The 14,030-nt window shown below is 44.8% G+C and overlaps 2 protein-coding genes across 2 annotated transcripts; both read right to left on the bottom strand.

The window, feature by feature from the left end:
• Positions 1-1,193: 1,193 nt before the first annotated feature.
• LOC135629647 (U-box domain-containing protein 12-like) lies at positions 1,194-4,791 on the bottom strand. The gene is made up of 4 exons (XM_065137339.1): positions 4,343-4,791; positions 3,836-3,952; positions 2,433-2,846; positions 1,194-2,362 (listed from the first exon to the last, which is right to left on the bottom strand). The coding sequence occupies exons 1-4, from the start codon at positions 4,667-4,669 to the stop codon at positions 1,277-1,279; spliced, it is 1,944 nt and encodes a 647-aa protein (XP_064993411.1). The 5' UTR covers positions 4,670-4,791; the 3' UTR covers positions 1,194-1,276.
• Positions 4,792-5,143: 352 nt separating this feature from the next.
• LOC103997808 (auxin-induced protein 6B-like) lies at positions 5,144-5,602 on the bottom strand. The gene has a single exon (XM_009419136.3). It carries the CDS (start codon positions 5,600-5,602, stop codon positions 5,144-5,146), a length of 459 nt encoding a protein of 152 aa, XP_009417411.3.
• Between the last annotated feature and the right edge of the window lie 8,428 nt (positions 5,603-14,030).

Here is a 14,030-nt window from a genome sequence, read left to right as displayed (position 1 = left end):
CAAAAACTCTTGAAACAATCAACAAAGCCAAAACATCCCTCTTAATCATGATGTCTATTAACTTATAATAAAAAAAATCTAAAACATATCCCTTTTTGAGTGTGATGCATCGTCTTACGATTAGAAAATATTCGAAACATCTAAAATGAGTTATCAAGTGAAGGCATGTCTCTTGTTTGTAATATGGATAACTCAAATATCAAATATCAAGTCTAATCAATATCTATTAGACATTGTTAGGACATGTCAATAAAACTATCATTCATCATCACCTCTTCATATATGATGAAAATAATAGAAGATAAGAACAATTATTAAAGAAGCTTTATTGAAAAAGTTTTATTGAAGAAGTGAAAAAGCTTAAATACATTAACATATCCATCTCCTATTTATACAGATTAAGAGAAAGGGTTTCCCTCAACATAATAAAGGATTTCTTCGTATAGTTGGAGAAATCTTATCTTCTATCAATATATGCCTTTATTTTGAATCGATTGAGCTAAAAAACTTAGCACTTAAACTGCTTGACCCTCAAGAGGTGTAATTGGATAAACCCAACGTTATCTTTTGCAAGAACTAAAATGATTATATGAGATATAAGATACATGCATTTTTCTACCTTATGAATACTTTATATGTTTTTTAAAAGTATTTTGATGCTAACTAAAATTTTAATTAATAGATTAATTAATGATCAAATGATGCACATTAACTATAAGAACTATATGCAATCTCTTCTCTTTTTCTCAAAGCCATGTTGAAGATAAAAATAAAGGGTCGACCAGTAATAAATGAATTCAACCTTGAGGTGGGCAACAACTTAAGGACTTAGCTATGTTCTTCCATCAGTAAAAATGAATCAGTATGGAACAACATAGCAACCATAGCAACCATTCTCTCTGCTCTCTTTGTTCTTTTTCTATTTTTTCTGTTCTTCTCTCATTGCAGAGCTCGCATGGTGGGGGGAGTTGATGGAAGAAGAGGTTTATTGTCTCTCCAAAGTGAATAACAAGCAAGCTGGCCAAGTAGAATGCAAAGAATCTAAATAGGTTGGAGGGTAAACTGGCAAAGCTCCATTTTGTCACCAACAAGCAGATAAGTTGTACTTATCTTTCACATTTAAGACAATATTTGTTTCTCATATATGTTGTGATGCTTTCGATACATGTGCTATTTTTGAGACTGAGACTAACTTGGTAGAATAACAAGTTCTTCATTGGTCATTGCAAGATCCCAAAGAGCAACAACTGTTTACATGATTCCAAAACAAGCAGTTCTAGGTTTTGGTAGAATCACTGACAGAAGCCTCTGCAGCCTGGCACATGAGCCCTAGGAGGCTCCCAGCTTTCCTCTTGGCCCTTTCTGTGCCAGTCTCAACAAGCTCTTTTAACACCTCTTCTGCTCCCCCCTCCTTTGCAGCCTCAAGGTTCTCTTCAACACCACTGCACAATGAAAACAACAGCGCGGCAGCGTTCTCGCGAACCTGCGCTGATCCGGTCTTCATTAGCTTTAGCAAAACTGGAGTAGGGTCTGAATGTGCGATCGCCACCTTGCCTTCTTGAATACTTGCAAGAATTGCCAGTACGGCTAGTGCTTCATCGACCAGACTAGCACCAGGATCGTCCAGCATCGTCATCAAGTGTACCACGATACCGGCTTGCAGTGCGACAACCTTGTTACCAGGATAAAGGCAGAGATTAAATATCGCAGTGGCCGCGTCTTTCTTGCCTCTTGGACTGCCTTGGCACAGCAGACTGATAAGTGCAGGTATAGCCCCAGCTTCCCCTATGAGGGCTTTGTTTTGATCTACAGTTGACAAACTAAAAAGAGTAGCGGCAGCATTCTCCCTTGCTTCCATACTCTCGCTTTCAAGCACATTTACTATCTCGGGTATTGCCTTCTCTTTTACAATGATACCCTTGTTATCGCTATTTATTGAAAGGTTAAGAAGTGCTGTAACTGCATGCTCTTGTGTTCTTGGATCTGGAGATGAAAGGAGTTGTTTGAGTAAGGGGATTGCACCTGCTTCAGCGATAGATATTCTATTGTCCGCATTTCTCTTTGCTAGTAATCGGAGTTCGCCAGCAGCTGCTCTTTGCGCTTCTTGGTTTCCATTTGCCAACTTCTGCAGTAGTATGTTGATCCCATCACGACTAATATCAGAATTGTTTGCTGGCTTCCTATCTTGGTGACCACCTTGCGTTTTGGGCAGTTCGATGCCATTGGCATCACACCATTGTGCAATTAAGCTCTTCAAAACGAAATTTGGGGTGACAGCAGTGTGGGATAGGTATTGTTGCGTCTTGGGGCAGGTCTTGTGTCCACTGTCGAGCCACTTCTGGATGTAAGATCTTTCATATGTCTGCACAAATAATCACATTACTAGGTTATCAGAAAAGGTTAAAACAGAGTCCAAGTTTATTCCTGATTACTTGTCCTGTGGAGACGATGACGGGATCCTTCATCAGCTCAAGAGAAAGTGGACACCGGAAATCATCTGGGATCACCGGAGATCTATGCTTTGCAAAGCTAGTTTTCCTTTCAATGCTGGCAGAAGTTGGATCCTCCAAGAGTGAACAATCTTTAAGCTTCTTCAGAAGTGACGACATTTCCTCCACAGAGACATCAGGCTCCCCAACACTTGAAATTACCATTTTGTGCAGAGCAACTGACTCCTTCATAATGTCATTCTTATTTTTGAGTTGAAGCTTCTCGGATATTCTCTTGAGGATGGTAGGATCACAGTGACCTTCATTTAATGCTCTATTTAAATCTCTGCTAAGTTGTAAATCACGTAAGTCCATACTTTCTTTAGCTCTATGAAGCTGAGCATGCAATAGCTCAATCTGCAAATGTTAAGTAATTAGTTCTTATCCATGCACATTAATGAATGAATTTTCAGAGACAGAGAACAATAATACTCAATTTATAAGGCTTTTCATCAATTGGAATGTGATGTGCCTTTTTCATAGAAGATGGGAAAGGAAAAGTGATAGAAGAGGCCAACTGACCTACACAAGCAACATGCACCAATGTCCTTAACTTTTTAAGTGTCTTGTGTTCGATACACTTAACAAAGTCTTTTGTAGATATAATTTGTTTGTCGTTTGGCATTTTTGTTGTTTTGACTATATTTTTCCGTTAGTGGAGCCTCGTGCATGTGGGCCGCCCTTTTTAGTTTTCTTGTTGTTTTGTGTTTCTCTTCAAAGAATTCTAGAGTGAGGATTTCCATCATGAATTCTATTTTCAGTAATAATTCATAAAACCTATCAACACTTACAAGGAAAAACACTTTTTATGAATCATATCATGTACCAAAGTGATTTAAGATGCAAACATATCGGAATTGAGATGCTAAACTGATATCATAGTTCCATCAGAGCATAGTGATCCTGGTAAAAATGATACCAAAACCAATTAGTGTCTAAGTCACCATAATCAAGATGACTTAAACATAGTGCTTGTAAGATTTAACACCAATATAACAATTTTTTGGTAGTTTATGTGGAAGGACATTTAAAGAGAAAGAGAAGATTCAATTTAATGAATTGTATTAGCAACGAGGGGAAGGAAATCCAAGTAGCAGTCAGCATGAAACTTAGATTTTGCCAGTTAGCATCCATCATTGACCGAAACATCAACTCTATGACCAACAGCTTGATTAACTACTAACTGGAGAAAAATACATATTGCTATGTCAAATTGATAACATGCACTTAAGCTTAATGCTTATAAGATGGATGTCCTAATATATGACCGCATAAGCAAGTCGATTAACAAAATCCAGGATTTTATGTTTGCCCGAAAGGATCAAGTAAGTGGTTGTTCATCTTACCTGCTCTTTAACTTCATCAGATACATTAAGCTTGTCCAAGCTAATCTCACCGAGTGCCTCCTCAATAGATTCAGTTGCCTTAAGGAAGAGCCGTTGAAATTTTTGTGGCCGCAAAACCTGTCGACGACAAATCAAGGGGATTAAAGTGTGATGTTGATAATGTTAAGATCTATAAGTTTGAGCCAATATGGTGAAGATTAACATAAATGAGATTGAATACCCAATTCAACCCAAAAGGCTTAAGCTTACTAAGCCGTAGGTCAAACCCAATATATCTTTCCCGACTCTCTTTCAATAGTTAGTCATCTCCGAGACACAAATATTCTCTTAACATATAAATGTTTTTAAAAGAAGTTGAGAAAAAAAGGAATAATTTATGTCTACAAATCAAAAGAGGTTAGATTTCATCCATTGATATCATAATTGGGGATAAACCTTTCTGAGTACCACACAATTACAACAAATTCAACACACTGGCAATTGGGGTTTGGAGGCGATTGCGGTCACCTGATACAGCCTGCTCCCATCGTTCACGGATCGGAGGGTCTCCTTGGCCCCAACGAGGGCGGCGTAGAGCGACTCGAGGCCGCGGAGCTCGGCCGGCCCGAGAGAGACGGCGTCGTCCCTCAGCTCGTCAAAAAGCGGGGCGAGGAGCTTAACCCGCCGCGCGAGGTCGCAGCACATCTGCCGCAGCGGCCCGCGACTCTCCGGCAGAGCGGACACCTCCGCCACCACCTGTAGCAGGGTTTCCGCCACCGCGCCCCCGGCTCCGCCGCTCATCTCCGTCTCTTTCTCCTCCTCCTCCTCCTTCTCCTGTGCTGCTGTCGGCCCCATGTTCGACAATAGAAGAGGATCTCGAGATGGAGCAAGAGCCAAGTAGAACCGCAGAAAACTATTGACGCAAATGGTGGGCGGAGCGGCTGCTACATCTCCATGGCTGACTATTTTGATGCATTCCAACCACAATACTTTTCTTCATCTTATTATCGAACATTAGTATCATGTTTATGACAATCATTATGGCTAATTTGGTATAAAACCCACAAAAATCAACATCGCCTTAAGCCCACAATCGTTGACTAACTACACAGATTCCCCCTTGGTTGACTGATTCGACGTCTACCGCTGACTTCATATACAGCGTTGCCCGTTCTGTTTGACTTTTCCGCTGATATGTTTGAACCAGTTATTCATCGTCACAAAAAAATCATGGAGGATTCACATCGATTACAGTAATTGGCATGGCTATTTGAAGTTCCGAGCCATGGAAGATGGATGGCTACGGTTCTCGTACAGATTCAGTCACAGTCACCGTGGTAGCTCTCTAATAATTCTCTCTAACTCGCTGGGCCGGCAGGGGATGGCGATGGCGCCCTCATGCCGGAAGCCGAACTCCTCCTCCGCCAGCTCCAACAGCCTCAGGAACACCGGGTTGGAGAGGCAGCGCAGTGAGACCACGAACCTCCGGCGCTGCTCGTCCCACACCGCCACCACCGCAAACTGGCCCTCCTTCACGTCCTGCGGCACCGCCGCCGCATCGGCCTCCTGCAGTTCCAGGCTTCGACCCGGTAGGCTGCTGCCGAGGTGATCGCTCCTGGAGCAAGACAAGCTCCGCTGCAGCACCTTGGCCGCGCGCTTGAGGGCGCCGTTGCTGCTCCCCATGAACTTGGCCTTGGCCACGCCTGCCTTGAACATGCTCTCCGATGCCGGGTATATAAATAGCTGCTGCGATAGGGAGCACGAAAGCAATGGGTCTGCTGTGTTCATGCATGGTTTGCTGTTCTCAGTTAACTGGCAAGAGCAGGACCGTTTGCTGTTCCGACTATATGCATATTGTTAGGACATTACATTACGGCTTCTTGTCGTCGTCGTTATCGGAATGTAGCAAACTTGCTGCCGGAGGGAAACAGGCCTAACTTAGATTCAAGTCAGATCTACAAGCGTGATGTGGACTTGTGAGTCCATGTTTGCCACAGCCAGTATGATGCTAAAGCTTATCATGCGATCTAAGAGGAATCAGAGGACACTGCTCCTGTACTGGGAGTTTCTCACGAGGGATCATTCGTGTTCTCGGTAGAACTGCGAGGATGAAGTAAACTGTGATGTGAAGGTGAAAGAGAAGCGTCCAGAGGACGGATCATGTTGGATTTTTATAGATATAACATGTCGTCCACATAAACCAAACAATGTCATTTCTGCCTCCTTAGCTTCCTCTGTCATCGGATGAACACCTTTTCCTGTTAATTGGGTGAACGTGCAGTGATGTGTGTCAAGATTTAAATTATTATTTAAATAAATTGATTAGATAAAATTTTAAATTTTTTATCTTTAAATAAATTGATTAGATAAAATTTTAGAGATAAAAATATTTTAATTTAATTTATTATTTTATACTTATAAATATATGATATCTATATGTATAGATTCATCAAAGTCTTTAAGTGCTTACATATGTAGAACTCTAGTCAAAGATTACCAAGTCAAATAATAATAATTTGTTACTACTATATGAGAAAGGATTATACTGTAATTTTTGTATTTTAAGACTTTTGTGTGAAGTAGATAACTTTCTTTTTTACTATGGATTGATCGGTAGATTTGGTATTAAACTTATTAATTAGTCTAACTAGAAGATTTGTTTGGAACTAATATGTTATATATACCATCGATTGGTGAGTCGACTCGATTGGTTCCCGTGTAGATGCATCTTGATGTCTCCTTACTAATGTGGGGTATTGACACGACGAGCTAAATAGAGGAATGGGGGTCTTCCTTGCTACGAGATCATCTCCTGACTATTAGTTATCTCCTGCCCACTAGTGGTCCTACACAACAGATATATGCTGGGGGCTTCTCGACTTGATCATTTCGATGCTTAAGTCAACACAAGATAGAGAGGGGGGGCGAGGGGCGACGAGAGAGAGAGAGAGAGAGAACGGTATAAGCTATATAATGAAATGAGTGGAGAGCCCCCCTTCTTCAGCGTAAGCTATAAGTGGCTTTTAATTATACCTAGGCACTTGGTTAGGTTGACTGATCTTCGTATTGGTTGATCGAAGATAAGATCAGGTTAATTGACAGATCATGATAGCAAAAATCTTTCTATATCCTCTTGTCCTCTAATCCTAGTGAGGCGAGGGAGTTAAGGCGAGCGACTTGTCGATGTGATGCGCTCGAAGAATTATCGCGACTATCGCCCTGTGGTCAAACTCCCTTCTTTTTGTATAACCAGGGAATGGTCTTCTCGTCCTTCATCTAACAGGAACGATTATTAAGACCGTGTCATACTACTAGCCATTAATGTGAGGCAGATTCGGGCATGCTCATGACATGGCATCGTCGAGGAGTTGATGACTCAAAGTCCTACTTAGGTGTCTACTTCTACGGCGAATGAGATAGGATTTTCCATATCAGAAATCCTATCTCATAGTGGAGGATCCATCTGTTGTGGTTGGTGGCAATACAACAATAATACCATATTGTCACGGACAAACTTCGAAACAGGGTGTTTGATGTAATGCTTATGTATGTCCGTGTCTTTTGGCATGTTCATGCCTTGTACAACATATAAAGGGGCAGCCGAAGGCTTAATAGTCCCATTTTAGTTGGGTTGGTGGCCTCTTTAGGCTTGTAAATAAAGGTTGTGTCATGTGGACACGTGCGAGAGATTTTTGGTCTATAATGGACCATTTTACCCTTTGTTGTGCCACTGTTCAGAGCTTGTAAAGTCTGTTTGTAATTTGCATTGTCTATGAAGTGTTTTTCGGAGATGTTTGCTTGTGGATCCCGATTGAGGCGTTCTCTCTAACCCGTTCTCTCTTTTGGTGGTCCTAAGGGACAATGGGAGGCTTCGGGGAGGCTGACCTTTGCGGACGGACACGCAAGGGTGCCGCACGACTTAGGCAAAACCAGCTAAGTCCGTGACAGATGGTATCAGAGTGGGACAAGCACTCATAGAAACACTTGGCATGCAAACGTGGGGGACCTAGCGGGGCTACATTGTGGGCAGTCAGCACACGCGCGACCGTTTGGGAGAAAACGGGCATGGAGATGTAGGGAAAAGGAGTCGCTCAAAGGAGTGGGCATCTGATATTGGCATTCAAAGAAATGGCCAACCCTTCGCGCAAGAGGCACCATGAGAACAGGCAAGCTTGGAAGAATGTGGAGTGCACAAAGGTTGGGATGGCTGAGTTTGAGCTACGGCTCAACGTTGACAATTATACTTGATGGTGCTCTAGGCAAGCGAGGCGCTTGGCAAGAATGAGACCATGCAAGATGGAATGAGTTGCTCAACGACCAAAAGAGTTATGCAAAGCTCATAGAGGTGAGGGGAATTGCTAACTCGAAGAATTTGGTACTCATGCATGGGCTTGTATGCGGACGATGGAATGTTCGTGGCCATCCCAAGGCGATCGAAACTCGGCGCCATGGAGCATTGAAACTTTCTCTTCGGCATGCGAAGGATAAGTCCGTAGGAGGCTGAAGTGTGCAACGAGTTCAGCATGTTGCTAGGCCTTGAGGGGTGCAGTGGGGACTGTATTGACGGGGAGTCGCAATCTAGCAAGTGCGTTTGCAGGAGGCAGAACAATGCACAGTTTGTTCAACAGATCGGAGTAGTCCAAGGGGATGGTGGTCTCCGAAACGAAGAGAGATATTGCTCCAACAGGATAGTTATCCAGGAGGGATAAGTCCCGGCTCTCCAGAGGGAGAATCATATGAGACGGACCTCACATGTTGAGGAGGAGTACCTCAACAAACAACAACTCCATGAAGCTCGATGGACTGAGCAAGCGGCGAGGAGTCGTCGCATGATCTTGCTTGAGAGAATGCATTGGTGGATGCATTGCGAGATCAAGTGGGGGAGCGACCCAAAGCAACACAAATGAAGGCACACTTGGAGTCGATATGGAGATCAGACTCAAGGGAGAGCTGACCCGTGGAATGGTGGGCGCGAGGGCCACCATCGACTCAATATAAGAACGAGGAGCGGAGCAACTTGGGTGTAACTTGGCGAAGTACTCAAGCCGTATAAAGGGAGCCAGCATAGAAGTTGGAACGTAGAGCAGAGGCACAGTGCTTTCCTTAGACAGAGGTCAAGGACATGAACTCTTGCAGAGGCAAGAGTAGGATCATGTTGTTCCATGGGTCCCTCATTCTGACAGAGCAGACTCATCTTGCATGGTGCTAAAGACGAAGGGAGCTTCTGGGCACATGCACCTTATCTCGGGAAAGCATTTGATGGAGGAACTAAGGTGACTCAATTTGCGGAGGCGAAGTTGGGTTCAGAAGGCCTTAGCACGGGGCAAGAGGACGTAGAGGCGGGTACTCTTGAAGAATATGCCATAGTGTTGCCATTCAAGTTGCTAGGCATGAAGCGGTGCGCAGCGGAGATTGTGCTGGTAGGGGCAGAGGCCCAGGATCCAGATAATGGTGCACAAACTACAGTGAAGTCGGTGGACTTCGGGAGCTACTAGGCGACGGACTATCCTAGAGCGGTGCTTCATCTAGGTGTGACCCAAGAGTGGGTGGATGAAGGTCGATTGCCAAATGAGCGAACAAAATCGAAGGTGGAGGAGACCCTGCGATGTATTGGCAGAGGCCACACATGGAGGGTTCACAATTCGAGTTTATTCCACAAGGATCAGAATGCAATGGAGATGTCACCAGGAGGCGACATGGTGCAGCGGATCGTGGTGGAACAGTTCGTGGCAATGCGATACACACGACATAGTCCCGGGAGGGACTAGATCATATGGAGGTATGATCGGGAGCTACTGGAAGCTCCACTTCGGTGAACAACACGATGGCAAGAAGGGCTATGGGTTCAAGGAGTGAAGGCCATGGTACCGCAGAGGCGGGTCTTCCGTGCGTGCATCGAATTTTGCATCGGATGAAAACCTTGGTCATCAGCATATGGGGGCTGGGTTCCACCAAGGGAAAAGTTTGAATGCAAGTACCAGTGAGTCCCATGGGAGGGACTTGATCATGCAGAGGTATGATCGAAGTAGCTGAAGAGTTGGACTGCTCCAGAGCTCATATTCGCTTAAGGGAGCCCGGCAAGTCAGAGGACAAGGCCGAGTAAGCGAACGTTGCTACCAAGGAAGCTAAAGAGAACAGAATCGGTGCAAACCCTACAACGTGATGGCAGAGGCCATGTATGGGAGTTGCAGTCTGTCTTTCCATCGACCAAATGGACTGCTTGGAGAACACAGAGGTGTTGAAGCAGGGGGTCGAAAGGGGCAAGGAAGCGACGACGAGTCCAGAGGGACTTAGCTACCCAAAATCAAGGATCAGTTAGAATGGAGGTGGACTCAGAGGAGTGCCACGGAGACATATCTACTGATCGTGAAGAAAAGGGATGCAGATGCGAGGCGACAGATAGTAGGGCCATGGGCATGGCAGCGCCATGGTACCGCAGAGGCGGGACTTTCGTGAAAGTCATTGATCCTTTGCTCTCATGGAGGGAGAGCACTTGGTCGTGAAAGGGGCCGAGGAGGTGGAGAATGCAGAGGCAATCTTCAAGTACCGAGACAAGGCTGAAGGGCAGAGGCCGAAGAACTTCGTAAGACCGGTGTCAATGTGCTTCTCATCAAGATAGCCGAAAGTGAAGGACTTCGGGTCATGTAAGAGTACATAACCAAGGAACGAAGCAGGTAGTACGCGGTGCTGTACCTTTGCTACTCAGAGGAGTAGGCGGCAGGGTTGATGGAGAAGACGGTACAATCCCAGAGGCGACCAAACCTATGAGAGAACTACTCCAAGTTGGGGTGAAAACTTCCTGCATTCTAGAAGTTCGATGGCATTGAGAAGGTGAATCACAGTAGCTAACTCAACGCAAGGAGTGCAAACACTTCAAGTGCTTCAGAAGTGTGAGCAAAGAGCAGGCGAAGGCCAGTAACCAGCTCGATGCATGAAGTACAACCTCGAGGAGGCGGGTGAAGTCAAGTAACCTTTGCCTTCTCAACTCTTAAGAGAATAGGCGAAACCGAGTACCCCAATTCTCTTATCTATCCAGCAGAGGAGCTCTGCAAAAGTTCAAAGACCCTTCGAAGATAATGGAAGACAATAGTTGTCAAATCCTCACCAATGGTGATCAGTGCTACTGAGAGTAGATTGTCCGCTTCATTTCCCAACGAAATGCCAATCGAAAGCGGAAGTGATGCGAACCTATTAGGATGTGACAACTAAGTGAAGGAAGAGTCAATGAGCAAAATTTTATGGAGGAAGGACCCAAAACTTCAGAAGTTTGTGAGACGATGCTCGTTAAAGCTCCAACAAGCATCCACCCAGTTCAAGCAGCATGAGGAATTTAAGAGACTGGCGCAGTAAGGATGGTCTTTTCCTTCATTTGGGGGATCCGCAGGAATCAACAATGATCAACACAACTCAGCCAACCCCACACTAGAGTCAGAGTCATTGGTGAGTTGCAGCAGCATGGCGGATCAAAGGTTCGACTACTCAAAAACAGCAGCGGAGAGCAGTTGGGAGCCAAGAGGCGTATTGTAGCTGGAGCAGAAGATTGAAGATTCAGCAAAAGGCGAGGAGTTGCAGTGTCGACAAAGGCTTCAACGAGGATGTCGAAGGAATAAGTGGGGGAGAATGTCACGGACAAACTTTGAAACAGGGTGTTTGATGTAATGCTTATATATGTCCGTGTCTTTTGGCATATTCATGTCTTGTATAGCATATAGAGAGGCAGTCGAAGGCTTAATAGTCCCATTTTAGTTGGGTTAGTGGCCTCTTTAGGCTTGTAAATAAAGGTTGTGTCATGTGGACACGTGCGAGAGATTTTCGGTCTGTAATGGACCATTTTACCCTTTGTTGTGCCACTGTTCAGAGCTTGTAAAGTCTATTTGTAATTTGCATTGTCTATGAAGTGTTTTTCGGAGATGTTTGCTTGTGGATCCCGATTGAGGCGTTCTCTCTAACCCGTTCTCTCTTTTGGTGGTCCTAAGGGACAATGGGAGGCTTCGGGGAGGCTGACCTTTGCGGACGGACATACAAGGGTGCCGCACAACTTAGGCAAAACCTGTTGGGAAATCATAGGGGGTGCGACATCATATGCGCAGCGGAAGAACAAGAAAACAAAAATCCCCGATTCCCAAAAAGATGTTCATCGTCGTGCGAAGATTGGTGCGCAAAATCCGCAAAAACACAAAACTGCGTATAGAGATTGTGTTACCTAGGGAGATCGTATATCCCTGTTTCCTTGCAGATCCTTAGGAGAGGGTGAAGGAGGTCAAGCGTCCTCCTCTCTAGCGGTGATCCACACAGCAGGGTTGCGACGACGCTCCTCAAAACTCCAGGCCTACTCTGAGGTGGAGAGGGAGAGGAGAATAGGAAGGGCAAGCAAAGACTCTAGCCTATGAGGCTGTGAATCCCTCCTATTTATAGAGATCCCGTGTCAAAACCCTAATGGGTCCTTTCCCTAGTGGGTATTGGATCTGCATCCAATAAGACAAGGGCTCCGTCGGATATCTCATATCCGAACCTCTACTCATCGCAATGCCTACCATATGTGTGTGACCCTCTAGGCCCAATATCGAGCTGGCCGTGAGTCATACCTGTCAGAATTCCTTCTAACTAAGTGAATTATTATCTCTGTAATAATTCACTCGACTCATCGACTACGGAAGTACTAGGCCACTACGCCGTAGTCCCCAGACGATACAGGGGAATCCAATCCATTGGACCTGTCTGTCCTCAGTTACCATGTACCTATAGTCCCTCATCCATCTAATATCCCAGAGACCGTATATCGAGCATGGTGCTGTCAGACCCATACGGTTTCTACTCGAGTCTCGCTCTAATCGGATTCTCCCGGAGAACTCTTTCTCTCTCAACCCGAATGACCCTGGCCAGGGATTTGTCTGAGCAAGAACACATGGGATATTCCTCTCATGATACCGAGAGTGGATGATCCTCTATCGACACTCAATAGCCCTCGTAAGGTCGACTACCACTCCCAATGACCAGTTGTACTAGATCTGGGAACAGCCAAACCTATAAGTCTGGTATCAAAGAGTGGAGCACTCATACAGGACATCCTTGGTGTCTCAAGTCTAAGAACCAGATACACCACTAGGACTACGGAATCGTTGTCTGACAATAAGGCATCATCAACCATCCAGCATTCCATAAGCGGATCAATCAGTGAACTCATTCTCCAATGAGCACCTGTACTGTATCCCTAGTGTCCCTACACGAGCAGCTATGAGACCAGCTGCATCCATCATATGGACGGGTATACAGCACACCAGTCTATCCGGTTATCACGATGTCCCTCTCGAGTAACCTATGACCGGGATTATTTAGGATATGTGTTTAAAGGTGAATCGATCTCATTATCGTGATCTCATCACGATCCGATTCCCATTGCACAAATCCAAGGACATCACAATATATATGCATTTATGCAATAGTTATAAAGTGATATATGCCAAAATATAATAAGCAAAAAGATTCTGTATCAAGTCACACGTGCCATCACTCACGTGATTGGCTTGCTGGGCACTTATGACTAGCAATCTCCCACTTGACCTAAAGCCAATCACCTATGTGTCTGATCCCCATCAGACCCCTATGACGCTCAAAGACAATCTGAGACAATGGCTTTGTTAGTGGATCTGCAATGTTATCTTCGGATGGAACTCTTTCCACTGCTACATCTCCTCGGGTCACGATCTCTCTGATAAGGTGGAACCTCCTCAGAACACTTCTGATGAGACCCGGGTTCCCTTATTTGAGTAATCACCCTATAGTTGTCGCAATATAAGGAAGTCGACTTGTCGCTATCTGTATCGACTCCCAAATCTGTGATGAACTTCTTCACCCAGACTCCCTCCTTTGCTGCATCTGATGCAGCAATGTACTCCGCCTCTGTGGTCGAGTCAGCAGTGGTATCTTGCTTGGAACTCTTCCAGCATACTGCTCCTCCATTCAAGGTGTACACATACCCTGAATTCGACTTGCTATCATCGACATCAGACTGAAAACTTGAGTCAGTGTAGCCTTCAACCTTAAGGCTATTACCTCCATATACTAGTAAAAGATCCTTAGTCCTTCTCAAGTACTTAAGGATACACTTTACTGCTTTCCAGTGCTCCAAGCCTGGATCCGCCTGATACCTGCTCGTGACACTCAGAGCATGCGCTATATCAGGCCTAGTACATAGCATTGCATACATGATAGACCC

Source organism: Musa acuminata, chromosome BXJ3-1 (genome assembly GCF_036884655.1).
Source record: "Musa acuminata AAA Group cultivar baxijiao chromosome BXJ3-1, Cavendish_Baxijiao_AAA, whole genome shotgun sequence".
NCBI lineage: Eukaryota > Viridiplantae > Streptophyta > Magnoliopsida > Zingiberales > Musaceae > Musa > Musa acuminata.
This window is presented reverse-complemented; position numbering and strand designations above follow the sequence as displayed.

Bases quoted from the DNA above. Each gene is read 5' to 3' on its own strand.
- LOC135629647 (XM_065137339.1), bottom strand. From the start codon at position 4,669: ATGGGGCCGACAGCAGCACAGGAGAAGGAGGAGGAGGAGGAGAAAGAG. The intron at 3,953-4,342 runs GTGACCGCAATC...TGTCGTCGACAG, and splicing joins ATGGGAGCAGGCTGTATCAG to GTTTTGCGGCCACAAAAATT. The intron at 2,847-3,835 runs GTAAGATGAACA...TAACATTTGCAG, and splicing joins CTGATGAAGTTAAAGAGCAG to ATTGAGCTATTGCATGCTCA.
- LOC103997808 (XM_009419136.3), bottom strand. From the start codon at position 5,602: ATGAACACAGCAGACCCATTGCTTTCGTGCTCCCTATCGCAGCAGCTA.